General features: G+C 41.2%; 2 protein-coding genes across 5 annotated transcripts in view; both read left to right on the top strand.

Moving 5' to 3' along the window:
• The window catches only part of EFHD1 (EF-hand domain family member D1), a 39,306-nt gene extending 37,675 nt beyond the window's left edge, over positions 1 to 1,631 (top strand). The window contains exon 4 of the mRNA XM_060015476.1: positions 330 to 1,631. Within this exon, the coding sequence (XP_059871459.1) occupies positions 330 to 464 (135 nt within the window). The 3' untranslated portion in view covers positions 465 to 1,631. The remainder of the gene's footprint in view (positions 1 to 329) is intronic.
• A 7,161-nt stretch (positions 1,632 to 8,792) lies between these two features.
• GIGYF2 (GRB10 interacting GYF protein 2) overlaps positions 8,793 to 26,381 on the top strand; it is a 126,355-nt gene continuing 108,766 nt past the window's right edge. For 2 of the 4 annotated variants that reach the window (XM_060015920.1, XM_060015917.1), the window contains exons 1-2: positions 8,809 to 8,886; positions 14,146 to 14,211. The gene's annotated coding sequence lies outside the window, so the exon portion shown is untranslated. Of the gene's footprint in view, positions 8,887 to 12,041; positions 12,112 to 14,145; positions 14,212 to 18,472; positions 21,679 to 26,381 lie in introns of those variants that run through there. The other 2 variants (XM_060015918.1, XM_060015919.1) reach the window with 2 other exon arrangements.

Genomic DNA, 26,381 nt, shown 5'->3' with positions numbered 1-26,381 from the left:
AAATTAAAGGTGGAAAGTAGAAGTGGGCAATAGGCGTGGATGTTAGGGGTATCCTGAAAAAGAAGCTGAGGTGGAAAAGCCAACCCCAGCAGATAGGAAGGGGCATGTGTAACACAGCAGCAAATAAAGTGACGGTGTCCTCGCTGTTAGAAAGCAAACACTGGAAGACCAAGGGGAGGGAGTGTTGGGCGGGGGTCAGGCCCCCAGCAGGACCAGGATCCCAGGTCACGTGGCTGGAGACAAGCGAATTCTGTCTGATGGGCTGCTCCCTCTGCAGGTTTCTCTTTCCTCTCTCACTCTGTTGGTCTGTCCTCGCTGTTTCTCTGCAGGTCCAAGCCTTGAACTCTGCCAGTAAGTTTGAAGCGGAGATAAAAGCAGAGCAAGATGAACGGAAGCAGGCGGAAGAGAAGAGGAGGCTCCGCCAGGCAGCCTTCCGGGAACTCAAGGCCGCTTTCAGTACATAGTTGGGCTGACCTTGACCTCTGGCCACAGCTGTGCCTCACAGATGCCCCGGGGAGACCTGGCCGGGCATCCTCACCCCAGCTGACCCTTTGCCCCAACAAGCCTTCACAACCACCACCCAGCGCAAACTCCTTAACCTCATAGGGGTGGCAGGGGGCGGCTCTCATCCCCATTTGGGAGCCCCTCCCAGAGGTTCCAGCTGCCCCCCACAAGTCCCTCTCCTGCTTGCCTTCCTCTGCCCTTCTCTGTAGCCGGAATGTGCCTCTCCTTGGCAACCTTTACTTTCTCCTTGTCTCTTTCCCGCTCCACAGAGTGGTCTGCTGTGTTGATTTGTACAGATACTTCTTTCTTTCGTGGTCCTCAGAGGAGATAGTCCCTGGAGGCCTATGATGCTAATGTTGCCCATTTTCTTGGGTAATCCTTTTTCTGTGCCTCTTCCTGTCATGCCCCTCTCTCCTTTGTTTCTCATCCAACTTCCCTGTTCTCATTCTTAGCCTGATCCTGCCGGGTGCTTTTGCATCTTCTGTCCTCTGATGATGGTGAGGTTTAAGGCAGGCCGGGCTGGACCACTCCCTAACCCCTCTCCAATAGGGGGTACGGCGTGCTGCTGAGATGCCACAAAATAGTGAAAGGATAGGAGATTCTGTTCCTTCCCATCACCTTTCTCCTGTCCTCTTAGCATCCCCCCTATATCTATCCTTTTCATTACGCTTCCCAGTTCAGCCTTTTTTTTCCTACCCCTAAATACTGTGCTACTTAACTGTAAGAATGAAAGAATGATTATAAGTAATATTAATGAGTAGAAGAATTCCTGTTAACTCTGACTTTATGCAAATTATATTACAGTAGACCCCTGACATTCCCAAGTGACAAATCCAGAGCCTTTCCAAATCCCAAAAGTCATGACCATCCTCACCATCTAGCTGGTTTCCAACCTCTGCTCTAAGGTGCTGAGGTGAAGCTGTTCTTCAGCATAATTTTTTATATGTTATGAGTTCTTGGGATTGCTCACAAATATCAGGGGTTTTTTGTATTTTATAAACGAATTTCTAACATCATATTTATTTCTTCTCTTTTTTACCTGCTGTCTTTACAAAAAAGAAAACATCTGCATTTTTACCTTACGGCTGTTCTTTTTAAATAAACAGTGCAAATGGACTTTGCCATCACATCAATGTGCTTCTAGTCTCCTGTGAATTGGAGGGGAGAGAAGGGTGTTTTCTGTGGGGGCCACATCCAGCCTAGGCTCCTGTTTCACACCAAGTCCCCGAAGTAGAGTTAGAAGTGGTGCTTAGAGGTTTGGCTTTCACTCCGGGGCATTCTGAGTACTGAGGTTGCCTGTTAGCTACTCCTCCCCTTCCCATCACTGAGGATTCTTTCACCTGCAGGTAAAATCCGCAGCTTAATTTCTCTTGCTTCCTGGATCCCTTGAAACTCTGATGAGGACCAATGACCCTTCCCTCCCATGTATAATTCCAGGGTATTGAGGGGACCTAGAAGATGGGACTGAAGATGGGACCTTATCGGGGGTCAGTTTCCCCGCTCCCTTCCTCTCCTTTCCAAAACCAGTCGCTTCTGGCACACTACCACGTGGTATTGGTGGGAGTGTACATTGCTGTTGTCCTTTGGAAGGGCAATCTGGTAGACTGTTAAAATTTTAAATTGTATTTGTATTAGTCATTTATTTCTGCTTTAACAAATCATCCCATAATTTAGTGGCTTAAAACAATAATTAACATTTATTATCTCACACAGTTTCTGTGGGTCAGGAATTCAGAAGTGGTTTTGCTGGGTTCTAGCTCAGGGTCTCTCATGAGAAGTCAAAACGCCAATTGGGGCTGCTGCCATCTAAAAGCTTGACTGGGGCTGGAAGATTTCATCCACCACTCATGTGGTTCACAAGTTGGTGTTGCCTGTTGGCCAGAAGCCTCGGTTACTTGCCACGTGGACCTCTCCACTGGACTGCTAGAGTGTCCTCACAGCATAGCAGTTGGTTTCCCTCAAAGTAAGTGATACAAGAAAGGGGTAAGCTGCAATGTCTTTTAAGACCAAGTTTCAGAAATCACTGTCTATTGGGACGTCCCTGGTGGTCCATTGGTTAAGACTCTGCACTCCCAATGCAGGGGGCCTGGGTTCGATCCCTGGTCGGGGAACTAAGATCCTACATACTGCAGCTAGAGAAGTCCGCACGCCGTGACGAAGAGCCTGTGCAGCCAAAATAAATAAATAAGTAAATAAAGCACGTTCCATCATTTCCATAATATCCTACTGGTTACACAGGTCAGTCCGACTGGTCAGAATTATTGGGAGCCATCGTGGAGGCTGGCTACTGCAGAATCAGTCAGGGTTCTTAATTACAAGTAACAGAAGCTAAGCGGACTGATTTCAGCAGGAGAATTGATTGAAAAGACAAGGAGGAACTCGCAGAATCACTAGCGGGGTTGGGGGACCACGCTAAGAAAACAGGCAGGAGGCCAGGTGGCTGGGCACTACAGCCGAAAGCACGCCATGGGAACAAGCCAGGCCTGGTGCCCCTGCCCTGGCTGATAAGAACTTTGGGGTGTCCTGCTTCTTCAGGTGCTTACTCCAGATTCAGAGTCTGAGGCTGAGCCCAGTCACTCGCCCACGTGTTGGAGATGGGAAGGGTTAGGATCTGGACCATTTGTCTTCTGTAAGGGGAGGTGAGCTCTGTCTCCCACCAAGATGCTTATTTCCCCCAAACATGGGAACATACTTCAGATGCAGAACAGTTGTGAAAGAATGGCAGATGTCTGCTGCAGAGATACTCATGAGCTTTGACCCAGGGATTCTTACCTCTGGGAATTTATCCTATAGGTAAATAGAAACATGAACAAGTGTATGTTTAAAGGGATACTTGTTATTGCATTGTTTGTTTTAGCAAAAATAATGGAAACGATCAGGATGTCTATCAGCAGGGGGGCAGTTAAGTGCATTATGATACATCCATGTAAATAATCACTGCTAGGCAGCCAATGAAAAGTATGTGGAGGGCCCCATGACGTATTCTTGAAAAAGGCCAGGAGCAGAGCAGCATGCGCAGTACTGCTCAGGTGTTTTGTTTTGTTTTACATGAGAGATAGAAAGCCATGTCTCTGTGCATGTCAGCTAAGCTGCATGAGGTCAGTGGCCAAGTAGATTTTGGGTCAAACTGCTTGTATCCTCAGCTCTTGGTGGTGCTGAGAACTAAGAAGTACATCATGCTTGTTATTTATACAACATTTTGGAGAAAGCCATACAAGAAACTGTCACCGGTGGGTTACTTGAAAGAGGAGAGAACCTAAGGGTCCTGGGTAGGTCTGGGGGGGATTTAAATTTTTTCCTTTATATGTTTTTGAACTCTAAAAAAATTTCAAACTGTAAACATGCACTGCTTCACCATTGTAAAGCAATTATACTCCAATAAAGATGTTAAAAAAATAAAACAAACAAAAAAAAACATGCACTGCTTTACTACTGCAACTGTTAATAACAGTTACTAAAAAAGAGAGGAGACTCTCTGACCAGAAAGAAAGTGAGAAGAGCAGTTGAACACGCACGTGGAAACTCTTTAGGACAGTGAAAGTATGAAATCCTAAATATGCAAGACTCAGGAGAAAACGAATAACATTTGGGACACATCGTGGGGCAGTCACCTGTATTCCAAGATAGTTTTTATGATTTAATTTTCTTGGTATACATCTGGAGGTTGGAAATTAAAAAAAATAATTTAAAATATGCAAGTACTTTTATAATAAAAATGTTTTCAAACACAAAAATGGATCTGTTTCCATAGTTATCATCTGAGCAGCTTTTCCTTGATGTTTGCTGTGCTCTCTGGCTCGCTCTCTTCCCACACTCTCTTCCTTGTGTTTTCTCTTTGCTTTTCAGCTGTGTACCCAACACTATTATTTTGGGTACCAATCTGAGCGGTACTGCCCTCTCCACTGATGAATCCATCCACCTTTCTTATCCACTTTCAAATTTCTGCGTCCTCCCTTCTTCATCACCTACTCTTCCCTAATCTTCTGTTCTCCCTGCTCCATAGACACCTCTGATCCCCAGCCCCAGACTCCTTGATAACTGCAGATTTGGCATTGCCAATCAATCTCTTCCTCCCTCTGTTCTGAGACTGGTTCCTGCTTCTACCCGGTCCTACCTGTAACTTCTCTCTGTCCACCAGCTACACCTTTTCTTCCCAAGAGCCTGCCTTAACTCCATACTTTTCCTCTCTGCAGTTGCTGGTAATCACTGCAGTTGCAGTGATTCCCCAGGATTTCAAAAATCTCCTCTCTATGGGTGACTCTCAGATTTTTAGCTCTGACCCCCTCTAATCTCCTTCATTTCAAACTGCCTCGTTAAATTTTTGGATGATTGTATTAGTTTTCTAGGTCTGCTGTAACAAAGTACCGCCAACGGGGTGGCTTAACAGACATTCATTGTCTCACAGTTCTGGATGATAGAAGCCCAAGATCAAGGTGTTGGCCAGGTTGGTTCCTTCAGAGGGCTGTGAGGAAGAATCTGTTCTATGCCTCTCTCCCAGCCGCTGGTGGTTTGCTGGCAATCTTTGGTGTTCCTTGGGGTGTAGAAATATCACCTGGTTTCCTATCTTCATCTTCACATGGAGTCCTCTCTCTATGCATGCATGTCTGTGTATAAATATACTCTTTTTATAAGGACATCTGTCATATTGAATTTTGGCCCACCCTAATGACTTCATTTTAGCTTAACTACCTCAAAACCCTATCTACAAATAAGGTCACATCCTGGGGTACATTCTGAGGTTAGCAGGCCAGCATATCTTTTGGGGGGACACAATTCAATCTATAACGATGATGTTCCAGTCACTATTGCTGTGTAACAAATTATCCCAATATTTAGTGGCTTAAAACAACTATTTTATTATACTCATGGATTTGGTGGATCAGGAATTCAGACAAGGCACAGTGAGGATGCTTGTCTCTGCTTCATGATGTCTTGGGCTTGGATGCCTGGGTGTGACTCGACAGCTGGGGCTGGCATCATCTGGTGGCAATTTTCACTCAAGTGTACGACTGTTGATGCTGGGGCTTTAGTTGGGGCTATTGATGGGGCCAGTTACTTGGGCCACTCCTTGTTGTTTGGGTTTCCTTGCAGGATGGCACCCTCAGGGCATTTGGACTTAACCATACATCAGCTCTTGCTTCAAAAGAGGCTGTGAGCAAACAAGCTCTATAGCCTCTATGGTCTAGCATTGGAGTCATCTCATTTCACTTCCACCACGGTCTATTGGTTATAAGGGCTTGAGGGGAGGGGAATTAGACTACCTCTCGAGAGGGTAGTGGCAAGGTTCTATAGGAGTATGTTGAACAGATGTTGTTGAACAGATGTTGTTGTATTTTCTTTAGAAAAATACATCTGTCACAGTCGATCAACCGGTGTTCCTTACAAATTAAATTTATTTTGAGCTAAACTCTTACTCCTCCCTCCCCCTAATGATCTGTTATTTTCAACTTCTCTGCTTCTATCAATGTTACAATAAAGCTGAAACTTTGTTATTATCCCTGACTAGGGCAGGCAGAGTCTACTGCTGTAATTTTACAACTACTATTTGATGAAACATAGGAGAGTCAGAGTGAATAAAAGAAGAAAAGCGCCCTTCCTGAGGAGTAGGTAATCAAGAATTTATTTGATTTTATAGGTATTTTTTGAGTATCTACTGTGTACCTGGACAATGCCAGCTGCTGAGGATGCAAAGTTGAGTAATGCAGTATGTGTAATGGTTAAAAGCATGGGATTCCATTAGCTTTTATCATCACCATCATCATCATGCCTTAAATTTATTTCCTGCTCTCTGAAAGCTTATACTTTAGGGCTAAAATTATGGCTAAGGCACTCTGGAAAATGGTTTGGCACTTCCTGACAAAGTTAAACAAACATTTGCCACATAACCATCCATTTCATTCCTAGGTATTTACCCAAGTGAAATAAAAACCTTTGTTCACACAAATACCAGCATGTGAACATAGCAGTTTTATTCATAATCTCCCCAAATGGAAACAATCCAAGTGTTCCTCAACTGGGGAATGGATGAACAAATATAGTGCATACATACAAGGAAATACTACTCAGCAATAAAAAAGAAGAATACTGAAACATGCAACAGTGTGGCTGAATCTCAAATGTATGATGCTAAGTGAAAGCAGCCAGTCTCAAAAGGCTGTATGCTCTATGGTCTTATCTATATGACATCATGAAGCGAAATTATAAGGAGAGAAAACAGAACAATGTTTTCAGGGGCTGGAAGTAGGTGTTAGGGCTGACTACAAAGGATCGTTGGGGGAACTTTTGTGGGCAATAGGACTATTCTGTACCTTGATTTTAGTAGTAGTTATACACACCTGTATAAATGTGTCAAAAGTTGCAAAGCTGCATACTAAAAATACTAAATTTACTATAGGTAAATTATACCATATATATAATTTTGTATATGTATATTTTATACACATATAAAATTACCAGCACAGGTGGCATAGCATCAGAGATGTGGCATGATAAGCCACATCAATAACACATGATTTAGGCTTTTAAAGATGAGCGGGAGTCATGCAGGTTGGTGAGAAATGGCGTAAGTGTTGGGAATGGCATCATGACAAGAGGGAACAGCATGTGCAAAGACTAAAACAAATTAGCATATTTGAGGACCTTCATACATGGGCATATCCGGAGCATTAAATTAAGGGGACAGAGGAAGGGGAGGGGAGCAATGTGGGTGATTCTAGAGTTCAGCAGAATGGGACTGTGAAGGATCTGTTCAAGATTCTGTGTTTATAACAAGCGTCCAAGTGAGGCTGATACTGCTGGTCCGTTGATCACTTTGAGCAGCAAGAGACAGCATAAAGGTCAAGGGAGAACGTATTTCTGAAAGTAGGGAGTGGTCAATCACAATGAAGACGGGAAAACACTAAGTCAAGATGAGGACTGAAAAATTCCAGTTATCTACCTGTAGGTTGATGTGTCCTTAGAGCAAGCAATTGGTGGATGGGTCAGTATAGAAGCCACATTAGAATGGTCGATGATTGCTTGCCCGGTGTGGGAATCAGGAAAGTGCTTATACACACCTCTTTTGTGCTGTTTGGCTTTGAAAGGGAACAGAGAGGTAGGGAGGTTGTTGGAGGGGGAATTGGAGTTTTTAACATTAACTTTTAAGATGAAAGACATTTGAGTATTTTTAAAAGCTAATGGGAAGGATCCCATAAATAAGAAAGAGGTTGGAGGCACAAGGAAAGAACGGGATGACCTGAGAAGAGTAGAGCTGCCAGATGTACCAAATAAAAATACAGGGTACCCGGACTTCCCTGGTGGCGCAGTGGTTAAGAATCCATCTGCCAATATAGGGGACACAGGTTCGAGGCCTGGTCCAGGCAGATCCCACATGCCGCGGAGCAGCTAAACCCGTGCGCCACAACTACTGAAGCCCAGGCGCCTAGAGCCTGTGCTCCACAACAAGAGAAGCCACCGCAGTGAGAAGCCCACGCACCGCAATGAAGAGTAGCCCCTGCTCGCCACAACCAGAGAAAGGCCGCGCGCAGCAACGAAGACCAAACCCAGCCAAAAATAAAGTTAAATAAATAAATAAAATATAGAAAAAAAATACAGGGCGCTCACTTAAATTTGAATTTCAGGAAAACGATGAATAATCTTTTAGTGTAAGTTATGTCCCTGATATCGCTGGTGGCCTGTATTTCATTTGGCAACCCCCAATTGGGAGATTTTTAGGTCAAAGAATTATAGTCCCGGATGCACTAGGACGGAGCTGGAGCTCTAAAGTCCTCCCCTGCTGTCACATTCCAAGAATCTAGAATGAATTCTCAGTTTTTCCGGAATCGTTAACAAGCAGACAAACTGCTTTGAACCTCAGCTTTTGTCACTTCCCTATTTTCTCTAGGATGGCAAACGGGCAGGAAAATGCTGGATGAAAACCTGTTTAAAAGTTCTGGTGTGGAAAATCAGCTCCTAAATGATGCAGAGCTTTTTGAACTGCCAATGGGCTCTGGATTGGGCGCAGAAGACGGTGAGTCACACGGCGCTTGGCCCAGCTCCAGCTCTGAACACCAACTCTACTCAACTCAAGGGCAGGCAGGGAGCGCCGGCCAAAGGACTCGTAGGCGCTTGCGCCCTGCCGCGGCCCCGCCCTCCTCCAGCCTGACATCCGGGGCTCGGGCAGGGGCGTGCCCGGGAAAGAAGGGAGGGAGGCTGCGGAAAGGAAGGATGTCGTGGGAGGCTGGAGAAAATGGGAGGGAGGGGAGGCGGGGCGAGGGCAAAGCAGGGGGCGTGGCGGAACGAGCACGCTGTCACGTGACGTGCGTGGGGACGTGTCGGCCATCTTGTGTTGTTGAGGCTGAGGACTGACTTGGGTTCTGAGAGACTCCCTGTCCCGGACCGCAGGTAACCAGTGACTCGGTCTCGCTCCCCAGCCCGGCTCCGCTCCGCGCCCCGGCTCCGCCGTTCCGCCTGGGTCTCCCGGGCCTGCCGCCCGCGCTCGCCTCCCCGCCGCTCTGGCCTGACCCGGCCCAGCCGCATGGACACCCCCAGGCCGCCCGGCAGTCGCCGCGGCCGGCTCGGGCGTCAGGCGAAGGGACAGTTCAGGTGCGGGGTCGGAGTGACTCCCCGGCCGGGGGCAAGCCGGGCCCGGGCGCGTCTCGGCTGCCGAGCTGGAGAGCCCCTTCTTCCGGGGCCCGTTGGCATCGCAGTGGGAGCCGAGGAAGGGAAGAGGGTGGTGGGATGGCCAGTGTCAGGCCGGCTTGCTTAGGGCCAGAGGGCTCGCCTTCTACTACCTGGTCCTCGGGGCCAGCCACCCGCCCAGCCTCGGGGTGCCCGGGGTAACAGCTGCTGCGGCCAGACAGCTGTTCCTGCCCGCGCTCCTCCCCACACCTGGCCTCTGGGAGATGCGCCCTTGCCTTCCTCGCCGAGCATCTGCACTGGGGAGATTTCTTCCGTGGCGAGAGGACTGGGTCTGGGCCAGGCCTGAAGCCAGGTGGATCCATGATCGGAACCTGGGACGGAGGTTGGGAAGGTAGAACCCATGGCAGCTTTGGGACCCGAACACTCACATTAGGTTGAAATGGGCATTAGCCTTAAGTGACAGTATTTCCCCACGAAGCACTCAGAATATTTCAGTTTTGTGGCTGAAACATAAACCAAGCGACCAGAGAAGGGGGGGTGTCAAGAAAGCAGGTTGTGTGGCTGTGTTTGGGAAGCAGTAACGTTGCTTTGCATTTATCTAGCACTGTTGTTTTTGTTTAAATTTTTTCTTTCCTTGAAAGAGCACTTAAGCACACCTAATTTCTCTGTAAGAAAGGTAAGTATTTCAGTTTAACTTGCAAGAAATTGAGGAAGGGGCCAGAACCTGTGAGCAGATTCTTATCCAGTGTTGTATACCTTGGATTATACTTAGTCAATGTTAAATACCTTGGATTATAGGCAGTTTTGATTCCCAGTTTGTATGCATGGAAGATATTCTTTCCTTACATAGTATTTCCTTTTTAGAATCTAGTGATTTTCTAGATTAAAAAAAAATTGTCATCCTTTCTGAACATTAACTTTCATCTTTCTAATATTTGCAGCTCTGGCCTTTCAGAGTTTGTCTGTTTTGGTTAGAACACAAAGCGTTGTCTCATTTGTTGGTGTTTTTATGTGTTTTAACTAGTGTAGCAGCTTTCAGAGTGCTCAAATTGGAATATGTACTTTCCTGTTACATCAAATGTTACCTCAGTAGAAGACACTAGGAAAAAAAAGTAAAAGTGGTATGTATCTGGAGAAATGTCACACAGTCTTTTTGACATTTACTACTGGGGAATACAATGGTGATGGTGGTGATTCACTAGAAAAGAAAGGACTTTGAACCTTTTCTATACCGGACAAAGCATTTTTGGATTTTGAGACTGAAGAGGGAGAAGGGACTATATGCTTCCATTCATTTATTCTTTCATTTGTGCATTTGTTTGAAGAATATCGAGATCCTAGTACACTGGTGGGTGCTGGGAGCAAAACAGACCAAAAATTCCTGTTTCCATGAAGCTCATTCCTAGACAGATAAATACATACTTAGGTAAGATATATAGTGTAGTGATAAGTGATGTGGGAAAAAAATGAGACAGGGTAATAGGATAATAGGGAGCTGGGGAAGGGGTTAATTTTAGGAGGAGTGCCCTGGGAACGCCATGGGGAGAAGCTAATATTTGAGGGAAGACCTGACACAGGTAAAGGATCTATTCCTGTGGCTCTCTGGAGGAGGAATGCTCCAGGCTAGGGAAGCGAGGGCAAAGACCCTGAGGCAGAAACTGAAGTAGGAGCAGATTGTGTGTGGCTGGGAAGAGTATGGAGGCTAAGCCTAGCCAGAGAGGCATGATCACTAGGGAACCTAGTAGGAAGTGTGTACCCAGCTCACTGGTTCTAAGATGAGTGGGGTTATTCAGTTGCCCTGGAGTCTTCTTCCACATCTCTTTCCTCCAACATGACACCCTTCCCCTCCCCCAATTTGGAAAATTCAGGATGCTCATATAATGTATTTCAGGAAATTGTCATGAAATAGCTTTCTCAAAAGTAAAAGTTTTTAAATGAGATTGATGATAAAAGGATTTTTCAGAAGAAATTGCTTTCTAAGAAGAGGATCTTTGAATTACTTCAGAATATTTGAAAATGTAGGGAAATGAATTTCCTTTGAAATTTAGGCACAGGTCATTAAGGAATATAACCTGGAAGAAGTGTATTAACTCACGTTGTTTTTAATGGTAAAGAATTCCTCTTAATGATTTCTGTGTTGTCCAGCCTAGTTTTAAGTTCCTCAGGGACTGTTCAACTAACTTGTTTGTATATCTTTTATAGCATTTTACACGTGTAGAACTTTCTGTGCTGAGTTTTTTATTCCTCAGCTTTGACCTTTCAGACTAGTTCTTCAATTAATTTTATACTAGTAGACTTTTTCTTGGAAAAAATTTTTTTATGATTTTCTTTCAGCTTATCTCCATATTCTTATTACTGAGCTTTCATAAATGTCCTCTTTCATTTTAATTCATCTGAGGAATTTAATATTTTGGCTTTGAAATGCTTTTGTTGGTGAGTTGCATATATGAAAAAGAATTTGTCTTGGCTTGCCTGAAAATCATGAGAAGTTAGGAATTGCGACTTCAGGGTGTGAGTGGAGCTCCTTGGCCAAGAGGAGGCATAGTGATGCTAGTGAGGAGATAGTGTTTTAACGAATTGCATTTCTCTCTCTTGTTCCTTTGGTGAGTTTTTGAAATCACAGTTCCAAATTATAATGTCTTTGATGTCATATCAGCTCATTTGTTCTCATGACTCTGCGTTTTAGTATTCCATATGTCTATATTTTTGTTGACCTTCACACTGGAAGATGACACTATTGATAGTGATTGCTATCTGGGAGAACCATTTTGGGTGACCAGATTATTACTGTCCTGTTTATCCTTGCCCTTCTAAAGGATCTTTGATTTGTTCCATTTTTTAAGACTGACTTCATTTGCCATTCTCTGTTAGCCCCTGACGACTAAATTTTCAGTACTGTTTTATTCTATTTCTTATAGATTATAGTGGGACCAGTCTCATTAGGTTGAATCTACAGCCTATGTTGGTGTTAATCCAGGTATATTAGAGGCAAGTTCAATGTCTGTTTTCTTCAGCAGTTCTAATAGACTTAACATTATTTGGTGATTGTTGTAAAACTCTGAACCCAAGTTTTTTTTTCGTCCTTAACCCCCACTAGGATTTTATGGTGATTAAGTCCTAATATTTCCATTCATTTTTAATGCCCTGAAGAATTGCTTGTCTTTAAAAATATAAGTAGATTTTTATTCCACAGTCAAGTACTTATAGTTAGACTCCTAATATTTCTTGACCAGGATAGCATTTTATCATTTTTTATGCTCCCAGATAACTGAGAAATATATTAGATTAATTATATAGGAATACAGAATGATACCTTTGTTGGATTGCCCATAATTTTATTTGAGGTTGAGGGAGAAGAGGGGAGAGGTTTGAAAAACAAAAGGATATTCTCTTTTTTAAAAATAAATTTATTTATTTTTGGCTGAGTTGGGTCTTCGTTGCTGCGCTCATTGTGGTGGCGTTCTCATTGTGTGCGTTCTCTTCGCTGCTGCGTTCTCATTGTGGTGGCTTCTCTTGTTGCGGAGTACGGGCTCTAGGCGCGCGGGCTCTAGGCACGTGGGCTTCAGTGTTTGTGGCACGCAGGCTCGGTAGTTGTGGCTTACGGTCTCTAGAGTGCAGGCTTAGTAGTTGTGGTGTACGGGCTTAGTTGCTCCGCGGCATGTGGGATCTTCCCGGACCAGGGATCCAACCCGTGTCCCCTGCATTGGCAGGCGGATTCGCAACCACTGCACCACCAGGGAAGCCCCAAGAATATTCTCTTAAGTGGCCAAAATTAATTTTATAAAAATAGTTTCAAAGTATGATACACTTCCTTACCTCAAGTAATTAAGGAACACAATTTTATATTTTCTTGGTAACTACAGAGTTTCATTGAAATTGAACTTTATTTATAGTTATAATAATAGGAGATACCCTAGAGCTTATTCTCTTGAGTTAGGCCCAGAGAAGAGTTTTTATTACCTAGTTCTCCCCTCTTTTGCTTCTGCTTGCTCTTATAAAAAGTAGAGTGCAGGACTTCCCTGGTGGCATGGTGGTTAGGAATCCGCCTGCCAATGCTTGGGGACGTGGGTTCAAGCCCTGGTCCGGGAAGAGCCCATCTGCTGCAGAGCAGCTAAGCCCACGTGCCACAACTACTGAGCCTGCGCTCTAGAGCCCACGAGCCTAGAGCCTGTGCTCGCTGCAACTAGAGAAAGCCCATGAGCAACAACGAAGACCCAACGCAGCCAAAAAATAAAAAGTAGAGTGCAGTGGATAAAGTTGGATGACCTTTTGGACATTGTAACATGGCTACTTTTTTGAAAAATTAAATCAGAGGTGGAAGTGGCTTTTTCAAGTTGCTTTCTTGCTGTTAGTAAAATTGTCAACTTTAATTTTTAGTTACTGTTTTTTGACTTTTTAGTAGCAGCCTTCAAAGCATCATTTGATTTTAGCTAAGAAATCACTTAGAGCTGTTGTTTCAGTCCACTCCTTGTCACTTGAAATGTCACCATCTTGTGGATTTTTAAGATATTGTCTCATCAGAGCATTAAAAGAAGGTTGTGATTTTGCAGCTGAAAGCACATCTGGAGCTTTGCTCCTTGGACGTTTTGGCACTGGTCACACCTTGGGGCTCATTGATTATTTGCATAAGATACATGCTGTATTGCCGTCTTGCTAGCTGTCATTTTTCTATCAGATATGTTAAAAAAGTTAATACCAAATCCCTGTAATGTAGTTTTGGATGAAAACCCTAAATAATCATTTCCTGAAACCCTATGGTGGTGCTCATTTTTTAGTTTCATCAGAATCACTTAGAACTTCGGTTAAAAATATATATTTTTCAGTCCCATTCCAGAGCTACTGAGAGAGACGCTTTAGATGTTAGGACAGGGTATATAGATTATAAGCATATCAGGTGATTCTAATATTTTAACCAGGTTTGGAATCCATTTCTTGTAAAGCATATTCATGATAAAAATTACGTTTCTAACGTTTCCTAAGAGATTGCTGAGTTATTTACTTTAATACTTTTATTATTTGCAGTGTTAAAAGGACCTGAATAAAGTCTGCTCAAACCTCCTGCTGTGAACCAGCAGAACTTTTGAACAGGTGAGTTTTGAAGGGAAGCACAAAGCCTGAGGGCTTATGCAAACAGATAATTTTTGCTTTTAAGGTTCCGGTTATTTTTGTCCTATTATTTCTCCTGAAGTTATAGATAGAAACAACTTCTCTGGTACCACTCAGATCCCTTATGAACCGTGAGAATAATCATACCCTTTCTGCATTGATCCTGGTGTGAATTTGTGTCTTAAATTGTCATAATGATTTTTTGATGGTATGAAACAGGAAGAGGAGTGCTTTGAGGGGAAGGGTAAGGAGGTACCTGAAGGCACCCAAGAGCAGCTGGCTTCATGAAGGACATGAACCAGAAACCCCATGGGAAGCATTCAGGAGACACGGTGGTCCAGAGAGCACTTTTCTCCTTGCTGGCTAGTAGGTGTCATCTCTTGTCTCTTTATATCTTGCTTTAGTTGTCCTTCCACACTCTGGTCTTTTCTGCTTTAACAAAAACAGAAGAAAATTGCTACTTCATTCTTGGAGCCACATAGAAACTCAAGCTCTAGTGCCACTAGCCAACTGGTTATTAGCTCAGTGTCCCCACTTCAGATTCCTGGGAGGGAAAATTTGATTGGTTGAACTTGGTCCAAATTTCCATTATTGGTCCAATTAGTGTGGCCATGGGGTTGGGGTCTTGAAAGGTCCCACTCCTAAGAGTGGGGGCAGGTCTCAGAGGAGGTGGAATGTAGCCTTTTTGAGGCAGAATCCCACAGAAGCTTCTAGATGTTTTTCCTTTTCCTAGAAAAATGCCTGTATTCTTGTCAGTTTCAATTTCCATGTCCTGAAGAGTTAAAATATATGCGTATCTTTTCGGTGAATGAGGCCCAGTAGGTCTCACCAAGCATTCTTGGAACTTCCTAGTGCAGTGTTTAACAAACCTTCTTGATTTGGGGGTTCAGAGGACCATCTAGGGTAAAGGCTTAGTAAATGAACATAAGCAAATAAGACACTTAGTTTGTGGAAAAATTCATTGTTTATTTATTTTTCATTGATTGCTGTTAAAATTTTAATTTCTGTGTACTTTTTACAGTATTAAGTAACACTTGATTATGAGGAAGCCATAGAGAATTTGAAGGGTAGGACTTCTATATATGAATCTATATTCACATTATTTGAATGGTAGCAGGGACTTTCACTTTTGGGAAAGGATCAGGGAGACAGTATAAACTTTTGTATTACATGTTTTTGTATACTAGAATTATTAGGTAATATTGAGGCAAACTTTGAAAAAAATTATTTATTTTTGGCTGTGTTGGATCTTCCTTGCTGGGTGCGTGCTTTCTCTAGTGGCGGCCAGCTCCTCATTGCGTTGGCTTTTCTTGTAGCGGAGCATGGGCTCTAGGCACATGGGCTTCTGTAGTTGTGGCTCGCGGGCTCTAGAGCGCAGGCTCAGTAGTTGTGGTGCACAGGCTTTGTTGCTCCGCGGCATGTGGGAACTTCCCAGATCAGGGCTTGAACCCTTGTATCCTGCATTGGCAGGCAGATTCTTAACCACTGTGCCACCGGGGAAGCCCTGCAAACTTTTTTTTTTAATGGAGCATTTTGAAGTTCTCTTTATTTTTGTTTGTAGCTTGTATGTACTTGGTAGCATCTAATTGCTTAAGTCATTTTTTATAACTCACATCTTGTTATGTTAGTATATCAGTGTATCCAGATTTTGACGCAAAGCATAGGAATTATTAATCAAAGTGATCTATTATAGAATGATGTATGGAATGACAGACCACAGATGTGACCTCCTATGATTTTTTTTTTTCCAGCCAAGGTTTCTTTAGCAGATTGCAGCTAAATTGATTTATAAGGTGGAAGAGTCCTTTCTCATGTTGTACATATTCTTTAATCTGGATGTTGAGGTAAAGCATATGTAGGGCTTTGTGAGGCTTAAAAAGATTTCCACACAATCAGTGTAAAACTTTCACAGGCTCTGGGCATCCCTCTCTGGAAAAGATTGGCTTGTGGTGAGATTATCAAATGATATGGTAATGTTTATGGCATTGTAATTTTTCCTTGAATAGTTAAGTGGTTGCTAATTTTATTCTCCTTTCACCAAAAGGGGGGAAAAAAGAGAAACATTTATATATTGTTCAGAAGCAGTGGGGAGAATGGCAGTAACAGTAATAGCTTTTTCTTGTAGTGATATTGTGGCCAGTATGTTCTTTGGGAACAAAGCTCCTTTTATTCTAGTTGTCCTGAACCTGGAGGAAGTCTTGGGAGCTCTGGCCACTTCAGTATTGGTCCTTTGCTTGCAGAGACTGACAAAGAATTGGCAGAGGTACTGTCTTGGTACTTAATAATTGGCAAATCATGGCTCAGTCCTTGAAGAGATGGTTACATCCAGATTTCATGATTAGCCCCTTGGGAATTGAGATGTTGTTACCCAAATCGTGGCCAGTTGAGTAACTGGATGAAGCCATCTTGCAAGATCAGTGGGTCAGAGAGCCTTAATTCATGTTCTGGAATCTGACACTCTTTATGTAATCTTTCATATTACTTCTGTCATTGTTAATGAAGTTTCTGATAGTGTGTTATGAGAAGATATACTCTTCCTCAACTAGAGAGCTCACTGTATTGCTTAAGTGAGTGATGCAGAGGGGTAGAAGTTGGAGGATAGTGGAAAAGAGAAGGAGATTGGAAAAAGGAGAAAAAGGACTTCCACAAAATGAATTCCCCTGAAAATTGCAAGGAAATGGGGAAAAAAAAAAAAGGGTAACCATGCAGTTTTGAGCACTATGTCAGTATGTAGAGAAAAAGCTTGTGGCTATTAAGCAGAGAAATGTAGGTTTAATTTTCTGTCATTTACTACCTGTAACTTTAGATAAATAAGTTAACCTCTTGGAGGCTTATTTTCCTTACTGTAAAGTATATCCCATGGTGATTTGGGAATTAAAAGTAAAATGCCCAATACAATGCCTGGCACATAGTAAATAAATGGTAGCGGTTACGATTGTTATTGCTATGTAAATAGATACATTTTGATTGTAAAGTGTCATCTTTATAATTTGAATAGAGGCCTTGGTGGGTTCTGTTTTTAAGTCTTCTGTCTTTTTTTTGTTTTCAATCCAACAAATATTTGAATACCTTCTTCGTTCCAGGTGCTGGGCTAGCCATAGTGGTGAGCAAAACACCTATCTTCATGGGACTTACATCCTAGTGGTAGAGGCAGTCAGAAGTCATATAAGTAAATTTCAAAATGTGGAAAGTTTCTCTGTCCTTGGAAAAGATACATTTTTAAAACCCTAGATATTCTTTGAATAAGTGTCCTATTTGGATCTTGGTGTTCTTGTTGTTAGGGATATTTTATGCCTCTTGATATGCTTTCCAGGGTATGTGTGTTCGTTTTATGTTAATTTATGTATTTCTTTTATTTGTCATTTTTTCCTCTTTCTCTGAGATAGATGTTCGCAACTTTTTATCTTAGGACTCCTTTACCTTCTTAAGAGTTAGAGGACCCCAAAGAGCTTTTGATTTTTCAGTTATATCTATCTTTATGAGATTGAGAAATTTAAAATGGTCTATTAATTTATTTAAAAATAGCAATAGTTTCTTTACATGTTAACATAAATATATTTTTAATGAAAAATACCTATTTTCTAAAACATTTCTAAAAAAATTTGCTGAGAAGAGTGACACTGTTTCACCTTTTCACAAATTGCTTTTTATGACTTGCTTTGTAGAAGGCAGCTGGATTCTCACAGCTGCTTCTGCATTCAACCCGTTGCTGTTTATTGTATTAGTTGAAGTCTGTGCAGGAGATTTATCCTCACAGAGATGTGTATGTAGTTGGAAAAGGGAGGAATATTTTAAGAGCTTTTTCAGATTATTGCAGATTTTCTTTGATATTACACTAAAATTAGACAAGTAGTAGTTTATAAAGGTTAGTTGCAATGTGAAATTTGAATTATATCAGTGCACTTTTATATTACATTACATTAAAATCTGTTGGTTTATCTTGTGCATTAAATGGATATTTTATATTATGCAGTATCAAAAAAACACATTCATTAATATCAACATCCATCAGAAAAGCCGTTACTTATTGGAAAGTATAAGTACTAGAAAAACTCGTCAAGCTCATGGTAATGAATAGAAGTTTTCTAAAATTTTAACTTTTGCTTGAAAGCTCAAGTTTTATAATTGGCAACAAGTACTATCAATTGTTTTCCTTAAAGTGACAGTCTTGTTTCATTCATTTTTGAAAAAAAGGTCTGCTATATACCCAGGTCTGGATAATTTAATTTGTGTGTCAGCTCTTTCAAATCAATATGATGTTTCATGAGCAGAAGCAGTTAGCTGTCACATAAATGCTTTTCTTTGAGACTTTGGTGTGCAGCTGAAGTGCTTTATGTGTACTTCTCATTTCATCACGTTAAGAATATTAGAAAGCTGTGTACACAGGGACCAGGATTAATAAAAATTAATAGTTTTTACTGCTTTATAAAGGGCATTGTTAAGTAAACCTGGCTTTTTTTCCTCTCTTGTGAATATATGGCACATGGCAGTGAAGACTACTGTAGTTTGGTGCCATTAATTTGAATGGTGCTAAGGTGCCAGCAGTTTTACCCATGATTAGTGCAGTGCCAACATAGTGAAAAATGCAAAGAATATCTTAGTATTAACAGTTTTGCCATCTTGGATATCTTGAAAGTGTTTTGGGGAATTGCTGCTCTGGGGAGTGGAACATTTTTCAGTATTACATTTATATATATTGATATTACGTTGACTTTTTAAAAAGAGTTTTCAAAAAAAAAGGAGTTGTTTGAAATAGAAACTGGAATAAACATATCATTGAGGATTTTTAGATTTCAGTGAGGGTTTTTAATTCTGGGTAGATACAAATTTATTCATAAGTTGCAATCAGTTATAAAATACTCTTCTAAAATGGTCCCATAAAAATAGTCTTCTGCACCAGCGCTGTCCCACAGAATTTTCTGCTGTGATGGAAATGTTCTATAAATCTGCACTGTCAAATACTGCAGCCACTAGCCACATGTGACTGTGGAGCACTTGACGTGTGGTTAGTGTGACTGAGGGAATCGCATTTTTTAAAATGTAAAAAACCTTTACTTTTTTATTACAACTCAAGTCCTCTTATTTTTACAGGTTTTATTTTTAAGAACAGTTTTAGATTCACAGAGAAATTGAGAAGATAGTACAGAGAGCTCCCATGTATACCACACCCAGGTTTTGTATTGTTAACGTCCTATGTTACTGTTGTCCATTTGTTACAATTAGTTAGCCAGTATTGCTTATTAACTAAGTCCATAGTTTATTCAGATTTCCTTAGTTTTCCTGAGTTTATTTTTCTATGTCAGGATCCCATCCAGGACATCCCATTACATTTAGTCAGTTATCCATAGGCTCCTCTTGGCTGTGATAGTTTCTCAGACTTCCTTGTGTTTAACAATCTTGACAGTTTTGAGGAGTATTGATTAAGCGTTCTGTAGAATACCTCCCTGTTGGAATTTGTGTGATTTTTTTCTCCTGGTTATGGGTCATGGGTTTTTGGGAGGAAGACCACAGAGGCAAAGTGCCATTTTCATCACATCATATCAAGAGCATATACTGATTTATAACTGTTAATATTGATTGATTATCACTGTTAACATTAACTTTGATACTTGGTTGACTTTCATACTTTGTCAGGTTTGTCCACTGTAAAGTTACTCTCTTCCCTCCCCCACAAGGAACTAGATTTTAAATTTTAATTAATTTAACTTGATATAGACCCATACGGTTAATGGGTACTATGTAAGATGGCACAGTTCTAGAGAGTGTTTCTCAGTTTTAAATATTATCCAAAACTTTATTTAACATCAATTTTAATAGATTTAAAGAAAGGCAGTTTAACATAAAAGAAATATAAAATGTTAGTCTTGAAATGCATTGCTTTTTGAGGGAGGCAGTCTGCTTTTAGTAAGCTTAGTCTTTTTAAAAATTAACTTTCTGAGGTTTAATTTATATACAATAAAATACCTTCATTTTAAGTATACTTGTATTAAGTGTACATCTTGATGAGTTTTGACAAGTGTATATACTTATGGGACCAAAAACACAGTCAAGATAGGTAACATTTTCATCACTCCCAGAACTTTCCTCCTTCTTTTTTGCAGTCATTTCCCCTCTCCCACCACTGATTTGTTTTCTGTGACTATAGATAATTTTGCCTCTTCTACAATTTTATATAAATGGAATTATTCAGTATGTATTCTTTTTGGGTCTGGCTTCTTTTGCTCAGCGTAATATTTGTGATACATCCATGTTGCGGCATGTATCAGTAATTAGGTGTGTTTATTGATGAGGATATTCCAAGGTATGGTCATTATAATGGTGTTTATCCATTTATCTTGCTTTGTGGCTGTTAGGAATAAAGTTGACCTTAGTTTCATGGCAATGGGTAGTGATTCAGACTGTTTTGGATTGCAGTGTTTATTTCAACACTGTAAATTAGGAATTTAAATTCTTTTTAGGATGAGGAGAAAAGCCAACAGAGCATCTATAATTTTTTTGAAGATATTCCATGAAAAGGATAATTAACATAGAAATAAATAGTATTTTGCAAAGTTTCATATAAAAATGTGCGATCCAGAGAGATATAGACAATTCTGGCTTCCTGGGGTGTGAGGGGAGTTCTTTGTCAGTTCTTTTTTTTTTTTTTTTTTTTTGCGGTACGTGGGCCTCTCACTGTTGTGACCTCTCCTGTTGTGCGGAGCACAGGCTCCAGACGCACAGGCCCAGCGGCCATGGCTCACAGGCCCAGCCACTCCGTGGCATGTGGGATCTTCCCAGACCAGGGCACGAACCCATGTCCCCTGCATCGGCAGGTGGACTCTCAACCACTGCGCCACCAGGGAAGTCCTGTCAGTTCTTTAAGATAAATGTTTAGTAATAAAGTGAATAATGGAAGCCTGATTTTGTTCCATGAAGTTTTATCATTAGTAGATATGTTAACAGATCGTATTTTAAAAATTATTTTTAAAAGTTTGCATGTTTAAAAATGAAGACATCTGGTATTGTCATACAGATGGGTGCAGAAGGAAAATGTGTTTTCTGCTATAATAGATGGGAGGAGAATTTCCTTTTATTTTTGTACCTTAAAATTGTTTTTTTAAACCGGGTTAACGTTCCAAAGAAGTTAACTTTCTTTGACATTTATGTTTGGGCTGTAAAAATATTTCAAACGGGAGGTCTTGTGGATGTTAAGATACACATTGTTGTTAAAGTAATTGAAGAATATTACTGCAAATTATGGAAATAGAAAAAAATCATTAATCCCACCTCATGAACATTTCTTTATTTTTATGTTCTCTTTGTCTATTTATGACATAGTTGGCCCTCTGTATCCACGGGTTCCATATTCTTGGATGTGGAAGGCTGAGTGTAAAGGATTTGAGCATCCCTGGATTTTGGTATCCACAGAGGGTCTTGGAACCAGTCCCCCTCGGGTACCAAGGGTTGACTGTATGTATAATTATACTTTTGTGTGCAGACATTATTATACCTGTAGTCTGTTGAGTGAATGTGCTGTTTTTACAAGATTGCTTACTGTCTTATACAATTATAAGTGATGTGCTATATGTGGTTCCCCTCTCATGGTTGGACCTTTTCTTTTCATTGTTTCACTTAGCCTTTTTCTGAAGTTTGAAAAAAATGCATGGAGACCTACATATTTTAGCCTAGTGACTGAGTCTTGGTTCATTTGAATGTGGACTTGTTTATGGTCTTAAAAGAGTCGACAGATATACAGATTATTTTATCAAGATAGTGGTACAAAAATTTTTTAATGACAGAAATTTAAGTAGGGAGTGAATTTAATATTTGTTATCAGAAGATTTGCATTTAAAATAGTTTTGTTTCATGTCTATTAAAATATTTTTAATCGTACTTGGTTTTTTTCCCTCTAGCTAAATTATTTATGGTTTATTTTAACCTTTTTAAAATTGAGGTATAAGATATAGTAAATATGGGCACAAATCTGAAGTGTATAGTTGGAAATTTCTTTTTAAAAGATTTATTATTTATTTATTTAATTTATTTTTGGCTGCATCAGATCTTAGTTGCGGTGTGCGGGATCTTCGTTGTGACACGTGGGCTTCTCTCTAGTTGTGGCGTGCGGGTTTTCTCTTCTCTAGTTGTAGTGAGTGGGTTCCAGGGCACGTGGGCTCTGTAGTTTGCAGTGTGCGAGCTCAGTAGTTGTGGCATGTGGGCTTAGTTGCCCTGCAGCACGTGGGATCTTAGTTCCCTGACCAGGGATCGAACCCGCGTCCCTGCATTGTAAGGCACATTCTTTACCACTGGACCACCAGGTAAGTCCTTGGAAAATTTTTTACATGTGCATATAGTTCTGTAGTCACCACCTAAATCAAGATAGTGAGCATTTCTAGCACCCCAAAAGATTCCGTTGTCTTCTTCCCAGTAAGTAGTCCCTACTTCCATGGTGAGCAGTGTTCTGACATCTGTCAAAATTGATTATTTTGCCTGTTGAACATTATAGGAATCATATAGTATATATTCTTTGGTGACTGGCTTCTTTTGCTGGATACAATGTCTGAGATTCATGTAATATTGTTGCAGTTATCAGTAGTTGGTTCTTTTCTTTTTTGTTGGTGAGTATTTTGTTGTGTAAATATACTACAATTAAAAAAATTTATTTTGAGATAATTTCAAACTTACAGAAAAGTTGCAAAAAATTACTTAGACTTTCCATATGCCCTTCACCCAGTTTGGTCACCAGTTCTTTTTTTTGTTTGTTTTTTGTCTTTTTGTGGTATGCGGGCCTCTCACTGCTGTGGCTTCTCCCGCCATGGAGCACAGGCTCCGGATGTGCAGGCCCAGCAGCCATGGCCCACGGGCCCAGCCGCTCCGCGGCATGCGGGATCCTCCCGGACCGGGGCACGAACCCCCGTCCCCTGCATCGGCAGGCAGACTCTCAACCACTGCGCCACCAGGGAAGCCCACTAGTTTTTTTTTTTTGGTCGCGCGGCATGCTGGGTCTTAGTTCCCCGTCCAGGGATTGAACCTGTGCCCCCTAAAGTGGAAGCACAGAGTCCTAACCACTGGGCCGCCAGGGAATTCCCTGGTCACCAGTTTTTAACATTTCCTTGTATTTACTTTATCTTTCATTTTCTTTTTTCTTTCTCCTTATATGCAATATGTATGTATATAATTTTTGATACAATTTTAAATTTATGTAATTTTTTTCTGTTCCATTTGAGAGTTCATTACAGACCTCATGCTCCTTTTCCTCTAAATATTTTAGTGTTACCTTGTAAGAATAAGAACATTCTTGTACATAATCACAGTAAAAATTTCAGAATCATAAAAAAGTAACATTGATACAATACCATTGTCTAATCCATAGCTCCTATTCAAATTATTCTATTTGTCTCTTTAATGTGTCTTATAGCATATTTTTTGCTGGTTCAGGATGGAGTTAAGCATCATACTTGCACTTAGTTTTTATATCTCTGTAGTCTCCCTTAATCTGGGATGGTTCTTCAGCGTTTGTCTTTTATGACATTGGTATTTTTGGTGACTGTGGTTGATTGATTTTATGTCTGTCCATTTGGGCTTATCTGATTTTTTTTCAAGGTTAATTTCAGTTTATGCATTATTGTTAGGAATATAACATAAGTGATGCCGTGTTCTCCTTAGTGTATTACATCAGGAAACACATGGTGTCAGTTTGTCTCATTATTAATGATGTTACCTAACTCAGTAGTAGCCAGATGGAAGAGATGCATAGGGCAAGGTATGTGGGAAGGGATGCAGAGCTTCACAGCTCTTTGGTGTGCCATCGTTTCCACACCTTCACCAACCTTGAAGCTCTCCTGTATTTGTTTATTCATTCATCTGTTGATGGACATTTGTGTTGATAAACATAATAGACAAATGTCAGGTTTTGGTAGTTATGAATAAAACTACTATGAATATCTTATACTCTTCTCTTAGTAGAAATTTTCCTTGCATGTATGTCTAGCAGTGGATTGTGCGATCGCTGGATAGGTGTATGTTTAGATGTAATAGATACTACCAAAGTGGTTGAACTAATTTGCAGGAGTGGAGTTATTAATTTTGTGTTATCTTTTTGTTGTTGTTGCGGGGCTGTGCTGCACCCCACGGCTTGTGGGATCTTAGTTCCCCAACCAGGGATTGAACCCTCGTCCTCAACAGTGAAAGAGCAGGGTCCTGACCCCTGGACCGCCAGGGAATTCCCCAGTTTTGTGTTACCTTAATCCAGATTTGGCTAAGACAAAAATGGCTGTTTGTTGGAATGGGCACAGAACTATTTATTTGGTACATGTGAAGAGTGCTAGAGGAGTAGCTCTTTTTTCCGCTTTTGGGAAAATAGAGGTTGGGAAGGTGGAGGCAGATTCAGGTTCCTTGGTGTTCATTCTGTGTTAGTCTTTTTTTTTTTTTTTTTTTTTTTTTTTGCGGTACGCGGGCCTCTCACTGCTGTGGCCTCTCCCGCCGCGGAGCACAGGCTCCGGACGCACAGGCCCAGCGGCCATGGCTCACGGGCCCAGCGCTCCACGGCATGTGGGATCCTCCCGGACTGGGGCACGAACCCGTGTCCCCTGCATCGGCAGGCGGACCCTCAACCACTGCGCCATTAGGGAAGCCCTCTGTGTTAGTCTTTTGACAGACCACATGCATGGTACCGGTTGGACTTCATTCCAGGTTTGCCATAGTTTTTTTCTGGGTAATTTTTACATACCCATGTAAGGGAGATTTGCAGTAGTAGATACTGTTTATAAGAAAGATTCAGGGGGTTTTCAAAGGAGTATGTGTTTTGAATTGTTAGTATAATAGTGGTAGCTAATCAGTATATCAAGACTTCTCCTGGGAAGCAATATCGGGAACACTTTCAGAGTAAAACTTTCATAATTAGCCATTATGCCGGATTTTGATTCTGCTTTGGCTTCTCCTGGCTGTCTTTGTCCAGACAGAACTTACTACGTAGATCCATAGCTTGCTCATGTTGATAGTGATTGCGTGTGCCCAGAAGACATCTGACTCCTCAACACAGTGCCAGGTTGTGTGAGGCCAGGGTCTCCCTTTTGTTTGTTGCAAACCCAGCAGTAAGAAAAGGCCAGGTTGGTTTCTTCTCTTTCTTCACCCTTGAACATGTACTCATGTACACGCAGAGTGATAGATGAGGTCCCAAAGAGGAGCTGAGGATGTCAGGAAAACTAGAAAAATATACAGAAAAAAAGAAAAATACTTATATACTAGTAATCAGAGGTAAAATAATTGCTAGTGAGGAGTGATTTAGCTTAGTTTTTAAAAAGTTGACAGAAAGGCCAGATTAAATAAAGTTCATTGTCAGGCACAGGATGCAGTTTATTGAAGAAGACCAACTTTCTGGTATTAACTGCAGAAGAAATATATTACTTGAATTCACTTATAAGGAATTTTGAATAGTGGACAAGGTCTGAAATAGCAGGTATGTAGAAATATTCTCTCAGCTGTTTTTAAGTCAACTCTATTTAAAATTTGAGGGTAGACCTTTCTCTGAGGTCCTTATCCTTAGAATTGGAGTAGCCAAAGGAGAATAGAGGCCAAAATAGGGAGGTTGAGAGTGTTATTACCTCTCCATGTGTTAAACTATTCAAAGTATGTTTTTCAGTGATGTTAAGGTAACTGAAGCCCATCTTGCCCTGATAATTTTACCTTCCCTTTATCCCTCTTAGGTTATCAGTACTGTTTTCCTGCACAGTGGTAGGTGAATCAGCAGACAGCATCAGGATCTTCATCCTCTTCCATTCACATGCCTGTTCTGTTTCTTTACTCAGATGACCATTCAGCCTGAAATGCTCCTGTTGTCTCTATGTAATTATTAATATCTCTTTCACACAGACATTTTCTAGCTTAGATGATAGATTAGGTATAGTCACTTTAGCCATTGTTTCTCCTCCTTTTTGCAAAATCTCTTTTCCTCTGAAGTTCATGCTGTCTGACAATACAACTATCTGTTCCCCTCGTTATCAGATATAGACCCTGGGGCATCATCCTTCATTTTCTTCTTTATTCTCTCTGCCATTATCTGGAAGTTACTTCAGAGTCCATAGGATGACTGATCCAATCTTCCCAGGCTCCTGGTTCCTTGACTTACCTCCATCTCTAATTTGTCTAGTGCTTTCATTTTTATTCCTGCTATACTT

Source organism: Delphinus delphis, chromosome 7, assembly GCF_949987515.2.
Source record: "Delphinus delphis chromosome 7, mDelDel1.2, whole genome shotgun sequence".
NCBI classification, from domain to species: Eukaryota; Metazoa; Chordata; class Mammalia; order Artiodactyla; family Delphinidae; genus Delphinus; species Delphinus delphis.
The sequence above is the reverse complement of the archived record's forward strand: the minus strand, read 5'-3'. Positions and strand labels throughout refer to the sequence as shown.